The sequence below is a fragment of the Patiria miniata genome, unplaced genomic scaffold (assembly GCF_015706575.1).
Source record: "Patiria miniata isolate m_02_andy unplaced genomic scaffold, ASM1570657v1 HiC_scaffold_5, whole genome shotgun sequence".
NCBI lineage: Eukaryota > Metazoa > Echinodermata > Asteroidea > Valvatida > Asterinidae > Patiria > Patiria miniata.
Genome location: NW_024037072.1, coordinates 29,304,577 through 29,327,574, shown reverse-complemented (window position 1 = coordinate 29,327,574; position 22,998 = coordinate 29,304,577). Strand labels below are relative to the sequence as shown.

The window sequence follows — 22,998 nt, the reverse complement described above, 5'->3', positions numbered from 1 at the left end:
AGTTGAAAATAATAATGGAAGGGGGAACATGTTTGTTTAATATGTAGAAAGTACAATGTGTAATTGCCCATGTTATCTTGCGAATTATTACTGCAGCACTATATTACTGCAGCACACTATACCGGTACATACATGTATGCACATGTACATTGTACATCAAACAGCTGTATGTGCAGTATGGTTTATAATGACCTCACGTACATGTACATGTACATGGAACGTATTGTGTACACTGAACCACAATTTTGTCATAATGTACAACGTACTATCATGGAGCTACAACAAAGGATTACCAGTACGCACATTAAGTATGACTACAATTTGTACGGTTGGAGACTTACAGCCTGTCTGTTAACCTACATACAGTGTAGAGGGGCAGGTAGTGGCAGGACAGGGGAGGGGATAGTTTTTTTCTTGCCCCCCAGTTCCCCCGCCCCAGTGTTCTCCCAACTCTTTATCAACAAATAGATAAGTATGTTTTTTACTTCGCTGTTAAGATTCATAAAATGTGGACACTGTTTTGCCAACTAAGCATGGCTCCCTGCCTAAGAACATTGGTACTTTGGTATGCATACGTGTACATGTACAAAACATGCCATACATGCATATTTATATAGCCGTAGATACTGTAGTGACAGTCATGTCTTTGTTATGAAGTTTATTACATATTTGTTACCTTTGTAAACACAATTCTGCGGTTTCATACAAATTTCTCATTCATAAAAATGACTACACTTCTAAGTTGCTCTAATGATGACAATGGGCTGCGCGCACACAGGCTTATGATTCTATTTTACCTGCCCCCCCCCCCCCATTTTTGTTCCTTGCCCCCCCCCCCCCCCCCCCATTGTCCCCCCAAATTTTAGAGTCTGGCGCTGACATCTACATGTAACTGCAACACAAAACGTACATCATTTGTAAGCGGATTTTGCTCAATAATTATTGCCTGCATTGTTATGTTTGCTTTTGATCTGTTTGTGGTTCAGTGAACATACACAGCACTGGTACTTTCCTTGAACTGGAACACAAAAATATTTTACTAAATTGTTAACAATAACAACATGTACTACCTGGTGATACTGATTTGTGTAGTACACTGTATATACTTCCTGAGTGAGATCATTCATGGACTTCTGGCCAAGGTTTCGTTTTCAGTGGTAGTGGCAATGTAGTGCGTTGGTCAAGTAAACACAAACATGTGTATGTGTTGTGCTGACAAGATTTAACCTTTGTCTTCCTACTAGTACATGGCCATGCTAAATGTGTGATACTCCATGAGTCACTGTAACCATGCCCAAAATGGTTACACAGTCCAATGTTTGGACACCCCTACGCTACGGTATGTTCTGACTACTCAGCCTACCCCTACCAACATCCCTGTGAACTTGTGAACGACACCTCTATGTTTCCGCACCCCTACAAACGTACACGTACATGAACTGTACGGTAGGCTGTTCTCTGACAGCCCTCAACACACCATTTTAAACAGGCCAACACAATATTTTGTGCAGGTTGTCAGAACATGGGGCATGTAGGGATGTTGGGACATAAGTGTGTCAGAATAAAGGTTTATCAGAACATATGTACGCAAAAGTTGAGCAGTCGGAATATAGGGGTGTCGGAACATAGAGCAGTCACCCCCAAAATATGAATTAGCATTATTGAATTGTACTGTGCAGATGGTCGGATTGTCTAGTAGTCTCCTCAGGTAGACAGGTACGCACACTAACATTTCCTCTACAGATATCTCTTGAGGACATCTTGTAGGCCAATGGTTATAATTGCGACGTTCCGAGAACTCCCCTTGGCCAGATATACAATGTATCAAGAAAAAGCACAAGTCCCCCTCCTGTACTTGCCATGTGCCAAGTGGGCACATTCCCTGGAGGGGTGAAATGTCACTTTGTAGTACACACAACACAGTAAAAAATACACATACTACCGGTACATCAAATATATCCCAATCGTTTTTTTTACACAAGAGAATAGTCGAATCATGTAAGCTCATGTCCCAAGAAGATGACAAAAAACGTCTGTGATGTACACTTAATAATTAATGTTATTCGCACAAGTTGAGTGGTTTTTACTCTTTTCAAACACCACATTTTTGTAAACAGCCACATTCCATGCAGAGTATTAGCCATAATTTCACGTTTAAAATATTTTTGAAAAGGCCATTTCTGCAACTACATGTACTGTAACAGTTCAATCAGAAACTTAACAAAAAAATGTAGGCTACCCCTTTAACCCTAACTCCCTAATGTCTTTTATTATAGGTACTGGACCAAGTCTGCCAAAATCCATCACTAGGCCTAGAGTGTGCACTTTAAACTATGCTGCACATGTTTATAAACTTGTAAGTACATGTCTCTTTAAAAGTATGTTCTGTACTTGCTTGAATACAATATTTCTGGATACAATTTATGAACATTAAGGGTACGTTCTGCACTAGTGTTTCCATAATGACCCACTTCCTTTGTTTACTTAGCCTTCTTCCTGATTATGGCAATGTTTATCATTTCCACTTCTATGACTGTGCAAATGTCTTTGTTTTTGTAAATGCATGTGATAGCAAAATCTTCTGAACCCAGAAGCAATTTTTCAAAAGAAATCTCTTAATTTATGAGTGTAGTTGATGTCTATGTGTAATAAATCAAGCTCCAAATGCACTCTTTAAAGGAAACTAGTTTCACTGCCAGTAGGCCTAATAATTAAGAAGAAAAAGAAAAAAACTATTCACCTTTCGAAGCATCGGTCCACATTGTCAGACATGAGCAATAGCATACAGAGCTGTTCTAAGGCAATGAGTTGCATATCTCGCTCCTCTCCTTGGCCCATCTGAAGCCATTCTAGTAATGTCTCTGGATCTACGTCCGCCATCTTGGACTACTCCCATCCAATTATTCACCTGTTTGCAAAATAGAAATACATACAGCGGGTGTAAGAATTTGTTCATAAGTGATAGGCCTATAGATGCATGTGTACATTTTGTCCAACTAAATTTAAGAGGTCACAATCGGTCAAAATTTTCTTCCTCACCTAGTACCTCTTGACCCAAGTAATAAACAAGGCTGACAATGCATGTTTCCATAGGAGGGTTAAAGAAAATGTGTGCTTGCCTTTATGAATCCATTAATACACGTAGCGCAAATATTTCCTACAAATTATTCTGCTCAATTTGAAGTTCTGTTACTTCAAAATTGTGTCTTGAAAATGTTTCCGCGAACATGCAACAAGTTTACTTATTTTAAAGTTTTAGAGTTCACATGACAGCATAGAATTGTGCAGAATACCCCGCCACTTGATCTCTCCACGTCAGAGCCAGCTATAGTCGTGCTTGAGTGCCCTCAATTAACGAAGTCATGGATGACTGCCCTCAGTAAACCTTCTCACTCACACTTCAAATCTGCGTATCCGCGTAGCCACTCCGGGGGACATAAATTGGACCTCGTTTTTTTTATCTTTCCTGTTTAATATACGCTGTTAAGTACTGATTCATCCCCTTGGAGGATGTCTTTACAATGGAAAAAAACGCCCTCTTTTGCCCCTTCACAACTCAATCCCACTATTCATAGCCACTCCAGAGGACCTACATTGTACAATGTACGTTAGACTTTGAATGGAAAGAATGGTGCATCCTTACTCCTAGAACGATGATGCTCTGCAGTGCGGAGCCTCATAGACAGAGAACCCGCAAAATTGTTTGCTTCTACAAAACACCAAGTACAAAAACATCCATCAAAACACAGATATTTCCCACAGAACCACTGCACAGTTTGCCCTAGTCCGAAAATTTGGGACTCTCAATACTGTGTATGAGACTCCCAAAACTTAAAGTATTGAAAACATGCAAAACAAGAAAATAGACTGGCACCTAAAACAACCAGTCCAACACAGCTTCAGTACTGCATCAATCAACCATGCCAACTAGAATTTAAGAAACATGTGGCATGAAGTGGGAACTGGTCTCAATTAACTAGACATTTCTCTATAGTCAAGCTACCAGACTATTGACACTGAGTGAAGAGGTCAGTCTTTTCAAATAGTTGGACCATGGTTGGACATGTACCAGTCTAGTATTTAGCCCCATTTTGAAATCATTTGACTTCCCTTTCATGTGCAAAATATTGAAGAAAAGTCTCCTTTAAAAATTGAATTGAGTCTGCAAACTTGGTTGGTGAAATACTGAGGACCTTTTCTTTGCCCCAGTGGAATTTTTGGAGAAATTTGCTGGCTAAAGTGTGAGTAAAGTGGGCCTGATTTAGTTTTGCATGTTTCAGAGCACTCCAGAGCCCTGTCTGAGTTTGCCCCTAAGGCCAAAAAAAAAATAGTTCTGCTTCCGATTACATGCCTTTCAAAAATAGGGTCGGTCGGTCGGATTTTTTTTTTTTTTGCCATTTTTGTTATGCAGATTTAATGGGGTATTCAATTATATGCGAAGTTTTTAGCCTGAACTATTTCCATTGCACTACGAAAGCTATACACGAAATGGCAACAAAGAGTGAATAAAAACCACCTTTAATTATTGAAAATATATTTACGTTCGATAATTTCGGAAAATAATGGAAAATTCAGGTCGTTCGCACCATATGCACAACGCTAGTCAAGACGCGGGGAGCTGGCCAAAACTCCGAGGTGTGTGATGCGTGCGTGTGTGGCGAGCGGCCCACCATGGGCCGACAGACCTGTTTTTAAGGTCAAAAATTTTGGGAAACACGCGGCGTGTATCACTCCAAATACGACTAGTGCGATCTCAAAATGAACTCTTGAACACAGAAAATACATACACAGACAAGCTAGATCAATTCTGTAAATTAACTTGCAAAAATGTTCTTTCTCCATCGGTGTTTTCTTGGCATTTTTACGATGTCGAATCCGACCAGTTGACAGTGGCCTGCACTGCTAGCGTGCTATCGGTCGCATAGCTATGGACTGGTTACCGCATTTTCATCATGTCTTCGAAATTGGCCCCTGCGCGGCGCGGCGGGAACCAGTCGTAGCCACGTGATTATAGTCGCCGTGACATCGCATTGCGAAGTAGCTATATCGCGAAGCGAATTTGTAAAAATAACGGAGGTTTCATTTGAAAAAAAGCGAATGTAAGTAAGAAAACAAATAAATACAAGAATTTTTTATGCAAAAGGGTTGTTGAGAGGTATTTTGTGAAGACAGAAAAGACAACAAAATTTTATTTTTATTTATTTAATCTTTCAATTTTCTTTTTTCTTTTTAATTGCCGATAAAAATTTTAGGGTCGCAGCCTAAAAATAGGGTCGGTCAGGTAACCGGAAGCAGAACTATTCTTTTTTTTGGCCTAAACTCTGTGCTATATCTCATCTCTTGACATACTCAAATAAGTTGCGCCTAACAAACATCGATGGATTCTGTCAATTTTTAGGCCAAAATGATGAAAAATATGCCCTTTCCGCACTGAGCCAACCTAACACTTGAAATGTGCCACAGATACGATCGATCGATGATTTTTGGTTTGCTACGCGCACGTCGCAGGGGTACGGTACTTGCACTTGTACGCATGCGCATACATGTACTATCATTTCACTTGTACCGTACCCCCCGCCGCACCAAACAAACCGAAAATCAGTTGATACAAATGGGCTACCGAAGTACCCTGCTCGAATGGGCGTGACAGGTTATTACTACTACATTTTTAATAGATTTGCAATGCCGGGGTGTTTTTGCAATGCCGTGCCCGTAGTAAAAATGTTGGAACATGACGCCACTTATTTCCTTCATATATCATCTCAATGAAGGTCATTTATTGTAAAAATGATGATAAGACATGAATCTGGGACTGACAAATATTTCAATTTTGTTAGGAAATAGGCCTAGGCTTGATGCCCCATAGACTTTGTACATGTACACAATCGCGGAAGTGGCGTCAGGTTGCAGCATTTTTTCCAAAATTGTGTTAGGCCTATGGCTGCAGTAACAACGTTACGACAGCCAGCAGTACATTCAGGAAATCACCGAGTTAAAGGTATAGTCCATCATTTGTAATTTGTGCATTTTGTTCGTTTGAAGCAACAAAAGTGCTAAAAATCTAAAGAAGGGTGCTGAACAACTAACCTGATGAAGTTTCAGCTCAGCTTCAGCTGTAGGCCTATATTTCAAGAAAAACAACATTCTAGGATCTCGATTTCAAATCAAAAGTTGCTGAATCATGTTTTGAATTGGGCCTGAATTCAGCGTCCGAGACACGTTCTCACTGAGCCAAATTGCAGCTACGCGATGTCGCACAGTGATCCAACGAATTATAGCAACCGCGCGCGCGTGTGCGTCGTGTCAACGAATAAAAAAACAAACTACTAACAGAAATTTCCAACGGTGCTTCTTAGGACGCACCGTTGGAAAGGCCTTCTTTTGTTGATTTCTTCAAAATGACAGCTTGCCAGAAAGAATAATTTCACAGAAAGTTTAGTCCCCTTACCATGCTTACTATCTTTCAACCAAGCTTAGTTTTTCAACAATAATTATGCCAGTTACTTTTTGGATAGCTGCAAATGATGGACTCTGGCTTTAAAGAAAAAAATACAAGCATGATAAATCCTTTATGAATGATGCACGACATCAACACGTGATGTAAGATAAACAAGGAAAGAGCCACAAAAATCATGAAAATGTAACAAAAAGTTTCGAGGAAGAAAGTAAAACCAGACAGGCAGACAGGGAAAACAGAATAATAAACAAGCCCAAAATTCAAACAAAGAGTTTATCAAAGCAATACCACGCCAATGACGAATTCCCAACTACAAAGGCATGACGAAAATGTGACAAACAAAGACCCATTTTGGTATCACCTTGTGAAGTTTGGAAGCGATGACTTCTGTTGTTCATCCAAATGCCACGCAGTGGACACGCCGACTAGACGGCTAGGCAACACTCGCTTGGTGACCAAAACACACCGCCAAAATGTCGTCTTTATCGACCACTGGGGTCCAACAGACACTAACTGACGACTTGTTCACGTCAAGTCATAGCATAGCCGCGTTATTTTACAATTTTTATGTTCAGAATAATGATAATATTGCCCAAAAGAGAAGTGTTTTTGTTTGCGACGTGGTCACTTTTCTGTTGTCTCTTCCTTGTCTGCACGCAAAAATCGCATGAATGATTTAGTGTTTTTAATTGATAGACTCGTGCAAGTCGCCGGGCGTTCAGCAAACTGTGGTCATTAAGGGCGCCCTCAAGTTTATTAATTTACAGAAAAAATGAGGGCGCTGTAACAACAATAAATGATAATCGGACTTCGGCCCGGGACTAGAGGCCGAGGACGCCTGACGATTCCCACACAATTTTTGTTAATAACAAAACTGGACGTATCTTTGATACGTAACGAAAAGGCTCAAACAAGAGAAATCGGTTGCGATCCCCACTTTGGTGGGTTGAGTTTAGAATTACAAATGATGGACTATACATTTAATAAACAAACGGGGTGTGGTTTATGGTTATGGTGTTCGACTCGTGTACCGTGGTATATTTGTACATCACTGAGTTCGAATCCTAACGGGGAACATGCTTGTGCTCTTGAGCAAGGCACTTTACCATTATTGCTTCCTCCTTCGGATGGGATGTAAAGCCGTAGGTCCCGTGTGTTGTATTATGCACGTTAAAAGAAACCAGTAACACTAATCGTTAAGAGAAGGGGTTCGCCCCTGTGTTTCTGGCAGTGGCTGCAATATGCGCCGCAGCACCTTTGCTATATGGGTCGTACTTCATTCACCTGTCTGTAATATAGGTTTCCCAATATTTTGCCAATTTCCTAAAATGTTCATTCACTTTTGAAAATCAGTCATTCATTTTCGTCTGAATCTGAGAATCGTTCTGAACACGCGTTTCATCTTCGCTGCCAGAGAATTCGATTCCATTTTAGTTCAATCAATTAAATGATTAAGCAGCACCTTTCGTTTATGTTCATTCATATTCGTTTACAATACTTCTTTTTCGCTTTGAGAGGGATATTTCAAACATTGACTATTCTATTTCACTTTTAGTCCAATGTTCTGTAATGCAATCTGCTATTTTGAATGAGAAAAAACGTACTTTTGATTGCACATTCACGAAATTGTCTTCCAAACTCTGCGCGAAAAGGTATGCTTGCGTAAATGAATGCACAGGTAACGTAATTGGCCGTCTGTTTCAAAACTGAATGCCAGGCAATGAAAACGATTGAACTTTCGTTGAATTGAAATGGAATTAAAGGCGTGCATTCAAATTAAGAGGAAAACGAATGACCGATTTTCAGAAATGAATGAACGTTTCAGGAAATTGGCCAGAAAACCTATGATAGACATAACTCCCAGCACCTTGAGTACACTCCGTTGCGTTAATGCCTGAATAGGTTTCTGCAACGTAGCCATACAGATACAGAAACAGTCGATCGTTTAGTCGGTAATCAATATGGCTTGGACACAATCATCACCGCAACTTGAGACGGGCTTGGTGTGAATCAATCATTCTAAACAATATTGGTTGCAAAGGCCAGATTTGAAAATATCCAACGACGACAATGACATTTCTAATGATGTTGAATAATTACTTCAGTTGCAAACTTCGAAAAAGTACCTGACAAAAATGTTATGGTGAGTAGAGGCGCCAAAACATCCAAGGCTGTGCGCCGAAAATATGGGAAAGATGCTTCTTGTAAAAAGCTACATGCTGAAATTTCGTGAAGAGAGAAAAGTGCAACTTTTTATTGAAGTACACGGAGAGTCAGTTCAAAGTACGGTATGAAAATTAATGTTGGGAAAAAATAGGACTAACTTGAGCAGCTGTAAGAAAGAATCAAAGTAAATATAATACATGTATAATATCGGAAACGAAAAGGGAAAATTCAAACAATTTCACATAGTAAACGTTGCTGATCTTGGTATCATCGTTTTTGGTTACATATAGCTTGATCCTTTTTTGGTACTCCATTTTAAGTCCATTTCAGGACGACATTTCAGGACTTTCGTCAATTTCTTAACGAGACGACTTTTCTAATTTGTGAGATTGTGACTATTTGATTATGTTTGTTGAAATACGAGGGAATTTTTTTTTTTCTTTCAGAAAATTTTGAGAAATGTTTTATTTTATCATTATTTTCTTTTAAGTCGTAAAACTTACAGGATTTTCTCATTTGTTGTGGACATTTTAAAATCTGTATAGGCCCACATTGTATTTGAAGGGGAAAAAACACTTGTTTTTTTTAGCAGCGACAAACTATCATGTACACGTAGACCAGCGGTCTGATCCCTTGCCTTTGAACTGCACAACCATAACCTCTAAAATCAACATTGCTTGAATAGTGTTTGCCTTCAGCTGATGACGTAGTACAATAAAGGGCAATAGTCGATACGGAAGATTACCGCCTATTCACCACTATGTAAACTCTGCACTCTCGTCCTATTGTTATGTCAATCAGATCCGGTAAACTCTTTGGTCATTGCACACAGAAGAAAAGCCTGTGAATAACAGCTTTGTGCAGATTGAGTCCGAAAATACTGTCCCCTTATTGATAAGTTGGTGGCAACGGGAGTAGGGCTATAGCAACTGCATAATACCAGGCATGCGGGACTATCTAACTGCAACAGTAAACATTCTGTAGTCGGTGATTTTTCATTTCTGGTCGGACTATTGATTGTTGTCGTCACCAAACTTCAAAGAAGAGTGATTCACGTCCATTTTGTATCGGCGATTGGCGATGGTTTGTAAAGAGAACCACAAACCGAACTGAACTCTCAAAGATACTCGAGTGAATTGTTGACCTCAAAACAGAACATCGGGGACGGAAATACCAAGAGGGCTTGCATGTACAGTAGGCCTATTCAACTTGTGTCTTACTTCACAACAGAGAAAGAATACACATATCTTCAGAGGAATCTCATTAACTGTTGGAAGAAATTTAAGTATATCCGGGATTTTTGTTACGGACGATACGGCATGACGGACACGGCAGAAGTCAACGGTGCCCAGCCCGACGGGGTTACGGATCCCACCCGCTCACAGAAAACCTCGGAGTTTGTCCTCTTACTCAAAGACAGAGAGGCTCTGAAAGCATCCCTGGAAGGGAAAGAAAAGGAACTCAACAGCACAAAAGCAAGGCATTTTGAACTCCTTCAGCAAGTCGACAAATTAGAAAAAGAGGTATGTTTGTAAGCAACCTGATGTCGAATCTATACCCGCTGAAACAAGAAGCCAATCTGAACAAATTACATCCAGACAATGTGTGTGATACGGATCTGTTTGAGGTTGTATTTTAACCCCTTGTGCTTTTGTGGCACATAATAAATGACACGCCCATTCTACACCACTAAAAGGAATTTTCAAACCTGGTGTTCCAGCATTAATACAATAATTTGAAACGTATACTGCATGGGTGAGTCCAGTTTAACGACAAATGGTAAACACATTATTACATTTTAGTGGCGTTGTTTATTTTTGTTTAATCGTTCTGTTTTTTTCTTCACACATTTGCTATAGAACGTTCAGAATGCACCACACATGTTTTTGCAGTCCACATTTCTTTTTTTGTTTCAATGGTGTGGCATTTCTGACATAGACTCCCTGAGCCTCGTCTAGACCAGAGACGCATGATCACAACAAATCGATGGAAAAATCCAGTGAAATTGCTCGTCTAAATCTGTTTCTGCTCATTGCACTCACATCTATAATTTGTCCTAGGTCAATGAAGTTACAAAGGTCACGTAGCCATTGCATTGAAACACTCAAAGATGATAGCAGGGCTTAGCAACAACAATCTTTTAGTTGGTTGGAGTCGTTATTACCGACTTTATTATCACCGACAACATCGCATTGCTAATATACTTTTTATTAAACTATTATTTCCCCAGTATCATCGGCGTTTTGGATGTATAATTTGTTTCTAAAAAATATGTATCAAATAAATATGTATTAATTCCTAGTTTAATTTATACTTAAGCGCACGAGGATTGATCTTTGCTGTTTCCTACCCCTCAATTTGTTTATTTTGATGATTTTCCATCGTTCAACTTTTGTTTCCCCCAGCTTTCGGAGTTAAAGACATTGAAGAAAGCTGATAAAGACGCTAGGAAGTTATCGGTCAATGCACAGTCGCAATCTACCAGCCCTACTGGCACGCCAGTCTCTACGCCCAAGGTAAACAAAAATACACCCAATACATTTGTAGTCATAAAATAGTCATCAGGAGTTATGACCAGCAAATGTTTGCAAACCACCACAAGTAACTCACTATAGTCAATTAACAAATGAACTAAAACAAAGGGTTGCCTTTGTCATAATTCATTTGAATAGCTCCTGACTTGAATTGGGACTGAAAGACTAAATTTATGACTGACTTGTAGGGACTTTTGATAGAATCGACTGCACATTGCAAATAAGTGTTTTTATATCCACAGCCTAGATCTATATCTACATGTAATTCACAAATTCCACCTACATTGATATTGCATCCTGGTGGTCTAAGGTCCACGGGTAGACGTACATGTTAAGATGTACATGTCCATACAGGGTGAGACAAAAAAAAGCGGAACCCAAACCTCAAAAAATATATTTCTTATTTAAAACATATGTAGCACCAAACATAATAATGACTGCATGGAAAGCCAATTTCATAAGCTAGTTTTAGATGAAAAAAATACTCAAATTGCTCAATCCGTTCAAATAAGATTCACCATTTAAACGCAATGAACCTAAAACCTGTTTTGTCCAAAAAAACACCCATGATTTAGTGTGTATTCTGACTGTTTGGAACAACAAAGAAAATGACACAGAATATATTTTCAACAACAGTAGTACTGTACATCTTTATTAACAACCCTGGTTTTTTTAAGACGGGCCTTCAAAAGGACTGTGAAAATGAAATCACATTTTTGGACGAAAGAGGTTTTAGGGTCATTGTGCATGTTTAAATGGAGATATTCTTTGAACGGATTGAGCAATTTTTAAATATGAATTATAATTTTGGGGGTTTAGGTTCCGCTTTTTTTTGACTCACATTGTACATTTCTGTCAATGTGACATTTCAACATGTTTGTTAAACAATACCTTTCTTGTTTTTTGGTAACTTGTTATCGTCATTCAAATTTTGGAATCATTTTGGATTCAGGGTGGGAGGAAAGTTCGACCGAAGACTGCCAAACACGCCAACTCAAGACAGAAACCAAGAAAGGCTGGCAAACCTCCCACGATAGAAGTCACCTCAGCATCAGAAGCGACCAAAGAAGCACATCTCAAAGATACATACAAGTATTATGAGGTTAGTCACAAAATCGCAGTAGGCCTACAATGTATTTGTTTTTGAAGGAAAGAACAAACGTTTTGCATGTAGGGCCTATAGGCCCAAGTCATGTACAGTGGTTTTCACGTCCACAAAAGCTACATAACTGTCCAGCAGATGATGCATGCACCCTGCTTTTACGAGAATTGAGTCCGTTTTCTATAAATGTTACGTCTTTGATAACATAATTTTGACACACAATGTACAATATTCTTTAACAAAGTCTCCGGTTTCTGGTATGCGCGCGCGTCGCCGTAGCCATGCGCGTCGGCAAAATGAAAAAGTTTTTTTTCAATGAAAGATGATGTCTCAAAACCGCCAAACTCACTGGTTTGACTGGAATTCTGTTGCTGCGCAATTTCAACGTGTTTTTAGATGGGGTTATGATCGAGAATAAGCTTTATGTGGCCTCTCTGGACTCCCATATATTTGCACTAAGTTTAGTCGGGCACCATTTGCAGTCATCAGTCAAAAAAGTCGGTTAAAAAAAAAAAAAAGCCGCATCGCCGCACCACTTTTTGGACAAGCTCCATACCAGAAACCGGAGACTTTTTTTTTTTGGCCTTATCTTAGATTTTTTTGTGTTTATACAAAAATGCTATTTTTATATGTAAATCAGAGAGTTTTATGTATACACGCATATAAGTAAATTTTGTTTAATAGCATGAACGATGTAAAATCTGATAACTCGTATTGTTTGCATATTTTATTCCAATGCAGGAAATTGCATCGACATATCCACATTTAAAGTTGTCCGTTTTACTTGCCGCAGAGAAGAAATTCGTTGAAGCTGATGTCAACAAAGATGGGGTATATAAGAGTGGGAGAACAAATATCATGATTGATCCAATATGTAATTTATCATGGATGCTCCTATCACATACATCTAATTTCTGCTCTTTATTTTGGAGACGTTATTAATATTGTCCTTCCATATATAAAATGTTGAATCTTTTTCGAGTAATTCTTTGCTCTGAAATCCAGAGTTGTAATTGTAACCACTTGAATAATTTATTAGTGGATTGCTTGCAAGTGGAATACACAAAATTAATAGTTTGTTTGTTTCCTGTTTTATTGGTTTTTTTTTTAGACCATTGACGCCGATGAACTAGAAGCGATATTAGAGTCCAGCAGTTTACTGTTCACTAAACAGCAAGTGCGAGATATCGTGAAACAGATCGATAATGATCAGTCCAGTGATCTGGATTTCATGGAATGCTTGGCGGTGAGTAGTTAATAGAACTTATTCAAAGCAATAAGAATTAGTACATGTATTGTTATTACGAAAACCTTGTTTGTTTATGGGGCGGTTCAATGCACTGCATAAAGCAATGTTGGAATTACGGGTGAATTGGTCTACATTCCCACTGAATTAATTGATAGCGTATATTTCGCTCTCCATATATATAACTGGGGTGGATTTTGTTTTAATTTCAGGTAATTGACCGGTTACATCAAAACAAAAAGACGAACTTGCCGACAACACTTGAGCAAAATAAAAGCACAGTGTGTGTCATCCAGTAGGCCTCATCATGGCGTGTTCCGTAGAAGTGTGCCGCCTGTGGTCGGGTGCAGGAAGTTCAGACTCTGTGGTTGAGCCGAAGTGTTTAAAATGCCGTTTAGTTTTGATATAATAACAAGAATGGACGATCAGGTGACTACGTGTCACGTGGTATGTGAACACTCGCATACAGGCTGCTTTAAATGTAGTAAAAATTTGGCATTTGGCATAAGTCCAACGCCTCATAGGTCCGACGCCTCATAAGTCCGACGCCTCATAAATCCGACGTCGGAAAAACGAGGCGAAACAGTTTTTGGGGCAAGGGCCGGGTCGACGCTACGGGCGTAAATTGGGGGGAGGAGGGGGGGGGGGGGGGGGGGAAGGGGGTGTCTGGTGCATCCCTTAATGTCAATGTGTAATCGCTAACACTATTAGAGGCGCTAACATTCTGACATTTTACGCAATGTTTGTAATTAATAATGGATGTCGGACTTATGAGGCGTCGAATTTATGGACAGAAATAAAAGTAAATGTAATTGTCGGACCTATGGGGTGTGGGACCTATGAGGCGCTGGATTTATGGGCCTTTATTTGGTTGGGGATGCGATTTTGTCAGACTTATGCATATGAGGAGTCGGACTTATGAGCGGACCCCCCCCCCCCCCAAAAAGAAATCCAACCATCTAGCCGTTCGTCAACCTCAAATTCGTGATTGTTTACAAGGAGCTTTCTTGAAATGCTATGACTAAGGAGTAATCTACCTTTGTAATGTTTCCAAAGTTGTAGGAACGCAAAGATGGAACTATTATATAGATGGTGCTCTCTTTTGAACTCGTTTTCATTTAAACTCGACCGACAAGAGCCAATATGTTCCTGTACAGACTGCAGTGTTTCCACGCGTGCACGTTTTCTTTAGAAACTTTGATATGCACAACGGTTCCATTCCAAGCAGCATAAATTTGTAAATAGTTAAACATGTACATGACTTACTAAATATGCATATGTAACAAATTGTTATTATGTACATTGCTCGACCTGGCACAAATGTTTGGTTTATAATTTTCGAGGTTTTTCGAGGACCTTCGATAAAGTTATGGACCTTCAATAAATAATGTTAGCCAACTACATGTAGGCCTACATGTAATAGAGATAGCAGGACTAGTCCTGTACGTGTACTTTCATTCGTTAGTAAAAACACGTAATGAACTCAAGTCATTTTTTTCAAAAGCAAAATATGAAAAGATTTTATTTGTATTGAAAAATAAAATAATTGAAGATTTAGACCACGTCCGATGAAGCCTCTATATTTTTTTCTCCATAATTTTACGATATGCTTTCCCTTATAAAACCACACGGTAAACCCCACAGGCACTTTATCAATTTCTGGCTGTATCCTAGAACTATATTAAATTAATATAGCTCTATGGGCTGCACATGCATACATGTACATCCAGTGCAACATTTAAGTTATTTTATACACATGATGTAAACACGACTCAGATTTCGAATTTGTCTTACAATGGCTTGAACATGTCGGGCAACAGTTTTATGGGAATAAAGAAAGATGGGATTGCTGTTATTCGGATTGCACCCTTAATACATGTATTCCATAAGCAAAAAGTAACACCCCGTAAAAAACACGTAAAAACTCGCGCATATCATACAGTCTGTTTAGAATGGGCCAGGGATCTAGAACCTGCTATTATCTTAGGATATGCATGATTCTGAAATCACTACACTGTATTACATTGCAAACCAACCGTCTAGTCTTAACAAAATACATATGACACTGAAAAGTACAAAACAATTTGCAACCTTATAGGCCAAAGTTGTAATAAAAGCAATGTAACTACATTCTGTACATTAAAATATTCTATGCATCGATTACACGCGCATGTATATCGAAAGAATTGGCCAAATTATAAAATGCATTTTCATTTAAACTCTTTTCCCTCTTTCTTGCTACAATAGGTTTACATGCGAGATCGTGCTCAAATGGTGTCCTTGTACATCATGTATTCCTATGTCGTTCCAGAGATCTATGCCAACACTCGAAATAGCAAAACCAAACCGCACTTGCTCATCAGTAATCAAAGCCTACGTGTACAAACAAATGGACTAAAACGCAGTTTTTTAATGGCAACAAAAATACAGTGAAATAAAATGACAAACATTTTGGATAAAAACACTGTTGGGCAAAGTAATTTACCCAGCATTGGTATGAAATGACCTCATATTGGGTTGAATTGGGTAAAAACTATCAAACTATTGGGAAAGAATTTGCCCAAGAGTGTAGGCAGTTGATAATTCGACCAGCATTGGTCGAATTATCAACCCATTTTGCCCAACTTTTTACAGTGCAGTATATGCACGGAAAGCTATAGTGGTAACGATATCATAAAGTAAGTTATCAGTAAGTAATAAGGCAAGAGTAATAGTATATATAGCGCGATGCAATAATTGAAGGCTTTCTTAACTTTTGGCACCAATGGCATACATGCCAAAAGTCACATGACAACCAGCAAGGTTGACATTCAGGTTGTTGGTTTATCATCGGCGGCAAGCCGGTTGCCTAGATCTTGTGCTCAATGTGGTCTAGCTCCCTGCTCATCTGGGCCAAAACACAACATGGGCAGAACGTCAGCTTCAAGCAATCGTCGCAGATAGATCCCTGTTGATTACAAGAAGTAAAACTGACAGTTCAGTCATTCTACGAAACTATTCTACGAATAAGGTGACAGCATATTGTCTTGATTTCAAAATTAAGAATATAGCTCAGCCCCATCCATAGGCCAAAGGTCTTAGGCCCGCCTCAAACGTCGAACTTCTGCCGTGTCTAATTCAAATGATGGCCCAAAAATTGACATTACTTGAATTAGACAAACACGGCAGAAATTCAACGTTTGAAGCAAAAGCCGCACCTCTGCCGTTTTTTGTCGACTGCAGTGAATTGAATTAGACACGGCAGAATCCCTTACATGTACATGTATTTACTGAATTGCAATACATGTAAACTCGATTTAACGATCAACAGTGGTAGGCTTTCCGCTCCAAGAGGTTTTATTATCCCTTTAGTACAGTGAAATGTTTATGAATGAAAACGTTCTAAAGGCGATAGCTAATTTGAGCATGGAGCTATTACTAATTCTATGATTTGATTACAAAATATACATGTGTATCCTCCTAATTTGTTGGTATACATGTACATGTACTATCGACAAATCTCGCAGATTCCTTACGTGAATATTCTCCTGAGTGCGAATCTTGGTGCGCATAGCAATCTCTCCACAAGGCACGCAGAGGGGAATGCAACAGAACTCCTTCAACCGAGACGCCAAGTAACAATCGAAGCATGGCAGGCAGAAGAAGGCCAATAGACCTGCAAGAGGAGTAGAGCAGTAACTTCATGGGTAATGCAAAGTTTAAAGCTGAAAGGTTTTTCTTTCAAATACTGAAAAAAAATCATGAAAATAGCACTTTGGGTTGATTGAAGTAGTCATTTTTTTCCCATTCTGTACACAAGTACTTCGAGCAGTGAAACACTGTAAGCCTATGCAATTATCCTTCATTTGTGCAATTTCTTTGTAGTTTGACATATTTATGATGCTGAAAGGGCTTAAAATAGGACTTAAAAGGATGAAATACCTGTTTAGGTGGAAAATAAAAGGTATTTCCATCAAATTCATTTGTACTCTTGTCACAGTATGTGCCGTGTTGTTTGTAAGGATTAAGACATGCACAATGCTAATTTTTGTGTACAGGATGAAAAAATGACTACTTTTACATAATTTACATTTTCTCAGCAACCCAAAGTGCTATTTTCATGATTTGTTCAGTATTTAATAGAAAAAGCTTTCAGCTTTTATCTCATACCCAAAACATAAAAATCCTTGATCTTTTTTTAAGGCAATGTTTTAGGGTTGCATTGAAAGTTTTGAACGCTTTTGATAGCTAGCCTTCAGTGTCATTTTGGGATTCCTTAAATGATGTCGCCAATGAATATCATAATGGAAGTACATCTATCAAAATGAAGACATAATTGCGGAACCTTCATGGTTCTACATTTCCAACTTTATCGCTCCCAGCCTTGTTTCGCTACGCTAGCAAACAATCATAATTATGTTGTCGTTTGCTTGCTCAACAATTACCAGTATTCTGAATATGTACTTTGAAATCTGAGAGGTCATGCTTAATTTATTTAAACTTACATGTTTTTATGTCTTTGGTGCATTCACACAATCCGCTTGACCAATCGTGTTCAGTCATCTGGTTCTGCATATTAAATTGTGCAAAATAGGATGATAAGGCTTGCGAAAGGAGGGAGCGAAATTGTTTGAAAAGTGAAAGATAATTGCGAAACTGGAGAAAAGTCCTGTAAAGTTTCAAAGCAAAGAATTAAGGTTCGAGGAATGTTTTTAAAATAACCTGTCACTGGATTCATATTGTTACGATAGCTTTTTTCCGAATCTGTCCCACTCCAAAAACGTGAAAAAAACCCTTGAAATCAAACAAACGTAATTGAAAAGCAGCTAGGGAAGACGCGAGGATAGACTTTTTATAAATTTGGGTTTCCAATGGATCAAAACCGATCACCACAATTTAAGAACTCTTTTCTTACGCGGACGACGACCGTTCGGCTTTCTCCCACCATAGGCTGTGTAGACACCACCGTTGTGGTGGTCGTGGTCCTTGTGACATTGCTACTCTCATCCATGGCAATTTGTCTTCAAAAACTGGGGGAAAAAGCATTAGAAATCAAACTCCATGTAATACCCGCAGTCTACAGCATTTTGGCACTTCATATCGGATTATTTTTCTTTTGAAAAAGGTGTCCATTACTTTTAACTCGCGTTTGAGTAAGTTGTGGTCAAAACCCGGTTCAGGGCGTTAGGAAGTGCGGGTAAGAATAATTTTCCTGAAAAAAGTGGTAAGTGATCAAGGTATTTGTAGAAGCTACCGTCACGGGTAAACCAGAGCAGATGTATGTTCATTTCGTTCGGGATGATGGCGCTTTAAATTATCATAAAAAGAGAATTCGCTGGGGTACCAGTTCACTATCCCACCCCACTTACTGGATACATAAACGCGACACAGTTAAGCGGGCATTGGTTGCATTCATAAAGCTAACCAAAATTAGTAGCCTGCTCTTTTCGTGCGTGTGTACATGTGGATTGAAACGTCGGACACAGATGGCTGTTGGTATGTGGAGTAGTAAACAGAGGCGCAGAGTAATGAATGGCAAAGCCCAGTGTTCAAGTGTCAAGTGCCAAGGCCGCGTTTGCCAACTGGGCATTAAGCAGGTGCGCCTCTAGCATAACGCAGTGCAGTCGCGGTGTCACAAAAACTGAATGCATGCAGAAATGCACGTGCGCATTGAAAGTTTTTGCATTTTATTTTTAGCAATAAAGATATAGCCTTCGTCTTTGTACTAGGTTAGATCTTTATTTAGATAATCAGACTTTCGATTGCAATCAATCAAGCTTTTGAACAAGATTAATCGAAGCATAATGCACTCCGAGCAAAGTTAAAATCATTTTTAATTGAAATAATACAATTAAAATCAAAATAAATAAAGTTAACCCTTCAATCATGCTTTAATCAGCTATGGGGATTCGAGGTAGCTGAAGCCCCCCCCCCCCTCTATTAAGCTTTATTAGTCTTGCACTAATTTCCCTAATTTATATCCAAAATAATGACATTAGCTCAATCATAGAGCAAGGAACACTCAAATGTCATGTAAATTTCAGCTACGACTATCCAATGTCACCATAAAATTTATGCACGTAGACCAACAATCCGGGCTCTGTGTCTATTTTTTTTTCACGAAGCCCCCCCCCCCCCTTCCCCCTTCAATGGTGAAAGCATCGTGCAATTATTGTTCAGATAATCCGTCACGGGGTATTTGGTAATAGCTTGCACAATACTTTCGCCATTGAAGGTGACCTCTTGTGCGTACAGGCAACATGCACATGCCCGGATTCGTCTTGTACCCATAATGTTGAGATCCAGGCTTCAGATATCGACAATTTTTTTTTTCAATTGGAAAAAAACCCCGTCCATTCCTTTCTCAGTTCCTCCACACCCTAGGCTATCGTGTTCACCAATAAGCATGAACAGAGCACCGTGGACAGGAGCAAGGGCGGATCCAGAAGACAATTTTTGGGGGGCCAAAAACATTTTTGGTCCCCCCAAAAGTGGGTCAAAAAATTACGGCGTGGGGTTTTTGGATTCTAGATGCTCTGTGGTGCGATCTGAGGCAATTTCTGACCACTTTTACCAATGTTTTTTTGAGGAAAAGATGGTGGTGTACTCATTGCCTGCCTTTATTGCGACGTCACATAAAAAAAAAATTGGTTTCCTTTTTGGGGGGGGGGCATGGCCCCCTTTGGCCCCCCCCCCCTGGATCCGCCCTTGGACAGGAGAATTAATTTTGATGTGAATTACTGATCTGATACACCGTGCCCTCTGGAGACGTGCACACATTAGGGAACAAAAGATTGTATACGTCTCCAAAGGGCAATTTCTATAGATGAATACATCTTCACAAGCCAATTTTCAATTTTCACGAAATTATGGATTTTACTCAAAAACTAGGAATTTCCAAGGTGGGTTGATCAGTCGCTAATGGAAGAGTTTTAGAAAAGGGATATTAAGTCCGAATTTCAGCCAAGGAAATTAATTCTGTTAAAATAAGAGCATTTTGAAACTTCACTTTCAAACTCGAAAACTTTACTACACGGGAACAAAGAAATGTCTCCACAGTGATACAAATTTCAGTATAAGTGACTACACATATTGGAAAGATTCCCATATCTATCTACATGTACTTCGGTACAAAACGCCTTCACAATCACCCATGTATTTAGGTTATTATTTTGTGTAACTTCTATAAACGTTCGTTGACTGTACAGAGGCCTTGCTCGATGCTAGAATGCTCAACCATGGAGGAAGGATATAGCTTGACACACTGACTTAAGACACACACACACAAGGTCCTGCAGGCCGTTTCTCGTGTTGACAGTGTACATGTACAGGAACATGACAAGAACAAGGCATATAGGCCTAGGTATGCATGTACATGTACATGTATATATGTGCTAAAGGAATTGTAGTAGTTGTACGTACCGAGTAACGAAGAAAGTAATCGGAGAATCAGGGCTCGACCAGATCCCAGCAACAGAACTACCAACGGTATAGACACGCCCTACTACATGTATATACTATGGCACTGTGTGTATTAATGCACCTTGTCAAATCATACAGTGTCTGGGATTTATTCTATGTCACAACAAGGTAAGGCCAAGCCGTTAAAGTTCTGCACAAACCTACGAGTGATGGTTTTCACACGGAGCAGCCAACCATGATGAAGATTATTGATATGGTAATAGGGGTCACTATCGACATGTGTACATGTCCTTGGTAAGGTATTACTACAAGCTTGACGGCACGCGGGAATTTACTGTAGGCCTACATACACTCGGGTTTGGGCTCGTGTTTTATAGTACGTGTATATCATATCATAACATGAAAGATAGACATCATACAATGTACGGTAGGCCTAATGCTCATAGATAGGATAAACGTATAATAAACTGAACAGGATTACTCAGTATTTGAAGTTCAAATACCAAGTAATCCTGCTCAGTTTATGGTTTATACTGCTGACACGAACTTTGTCAACTCAATGATGGAATTCTAGATCTGTACGAAAATACGAGAGATCAATATAAACAAGGGAACTTCCGACACCGGCATTTATAACTCGCCTCAAGTTTTAAATAATGCCATAAATGGCAATAAAACAGAGATAACTTTTGTGACCAAAAAGAAAATTGATGCATCCATCATGCACTTATATATTGTACCAATCATTGAAAACGATTGAATCGATCAGTTTTTATAAATGAAGCATGTTATTTACCCTCGCGTCACACAAAAAGGTTTCTATTTACAACAACTTATCTAGTAGAATTAGAAAAAAATGCTGCTGCAAACTTTATACGCAGTCTAAAATCCCAGATAAATCTACACTTCGGATTGAATAGAACCTTGCTCGCGAAGCCATCGCCTAGGGGAAGCACTAATGCACGCTCTCGTCACTGAAAGATACATGTACTGATAAAACGAATATTGTGATATTTTATAAACGGACGTTGAGCCATCTTATTGTTATACATTTGCGTTTTCTACCTACTTTATTTTCAATAACAAATGAAAAACAGGTGCACTAAAAGAGGTTTTTTTTTCTTCGTTTTTATTCACAGTTAACTCACGTTATGAATTATTTGAACAAAGAACTACATTATGAACGTGATAAAATCTGCCTCTTAATAAAAAGTTGGCGTCCCACCAACTGAGCATCAGAAGGGACCGTACAAAAGTGCAGATTTCAAACCTGAACCAAAGTTCAATTTGTTCAACTCAAGTTTGATAGAAGTAAACTGTTCAATTTCATTTTTTTTATTTCTATGCAATCTTAACTTTATTGGCGAACTTAAACAACACAGCACAAGTGATGTTATCGTACAAAAGTGAAATTTGAGCAACTTAGAGGCAAGTGGATTTAGGTATTACGAATCGCAAAAACGCGGTACTGCTGAACACTCTAATGAATCTTAATGCATTTAAAGCGAAGACAAACTCGTTATCAAAAACAAAAAACAAACAACACTAAAACTATATTTGCTGCGAACATCTTATTTTGAAAAATGTACAAATAAACAAGTCTACATTTTGCGCATCAAAACGACCCCCTGACTGAATTGAACAATGAGACGGCGATAGCTGGAACTGTTCAAATTTCTGAAATCCACCCACTCATCACCTTGGAAACGCTTCCGTGTTTAGTCGAGTACTCCGCGTCACTGAGTCTCTGGGACATGACCGGTAACCAGTGGCGGTTCTAGGGGGGGGGGGGGGGGGGGGGGGCTGGGGGGGGGGGGGGGGCTGGGGGGATCCCCCCCCCAAAAAAAAAATCCATAAAAAAAATGCACTAGCAAAATGTAAGAATGTGACGTACATGTGAACGGTCTCCCCCTAAATGAATAGTCGTGAGGAGGGTGCATTTGTACACTTTTAGTTAATATAGTGTGCCTGATTGTAGGATTTTATCAGCGCTCCCCATTGAAAATATGGCACGAGCCCCCCCCCCCCTCCCCCCCCCCCCCCCCCCCCCCCCCCCCCCCAATCACCACCACCTATTGATATTCGGAGTCCT

The 22,998-nt window shown here is 39.3% G+C and overlaps 3 protein-coding genes across 4 annotated transcripts in view; 1 reads left to right on the top strand and 2 right to left on the bottom strand.

The window, feature by feature from the left end:
* Positions 1-7,143, bottom strand: part of LOC119741027 (E3 ubiquitin-protein ligase HECTD1-like) — a 45,712-nt gene extending 38,569 nt beyond the window's left edge. For both annotated transcript variants that reach the window (XM_038216597.1, XM_038216598.1), the window contains exons 1-2: positions 6,819-7,143; positions 2,741-2,908 (exon numbers count right to left, since the gene is read on the bottom strand). In XM_038216597.1, coding sequence (XP_038072525.1) covers positions 2,741-2,880 — 140 coding nt within the window. In that variant the 5' untranslated portion in view covers positions 2,881-2,908; positions 6,819-7,143. The remainder of the gene's footprint in view (positions 1-2,740; positions 2,909-6,818) is intronic.
* Positions 7,144-9,434: 2,291 nt separating this feature from the next.
* LOC119741003 lies at positions 9,435-14,147 on the top strand. Its single transcript, XM_038216558.1, has 6 exons — positions 9,435-10,146; positions 11,029-11,139; positions 12,110-12,259; positions 13,001-13,090; positions 13,371-13,505; positions 13,718-14,147. The coding sequence occupies exons 1-6, from the start codon at positions 9,811-9,813 to the stop codon at positions 13,802-13,804; spliced, it is 909 nt and encodes a 302-aa protein (XP_038072486.1). The 5' UTR covers positions 9,435-9,810; the 3' UTR covers positions 13,805-14,147.
* Positions 14,148-16,255: 2,108 nt separating this feature from the next.
* On the bottom strand, positions 16,256-21,147 carry LOC119741004 (placenta-specific gene 8 protein-like). Its single transcript, XM_038216559.1, has 5 exons — positions 20,907-21,147; positions 18,400-18,514; positions 17,990-18,053; positions 17,021-17,160; positions 16,256-16,452 (listed from the first exon to the last, which is right to left on the bottom strand). The coding sequence occupies exons 2-5, from the start codon at positions 18,493-18,495 to the stop codon at positions 16,354-16,356; spliced, it is 399 nt and encodes a 132-aa protein (XP_038072487.1). The 5' UTR covers positions 18,496-18,514; positions 20,907-21,147; the 3' UTR covers positions 16,256-16,353.
* Positions 21,148-22,998: the final 1,851 nt, after the last annotated feature.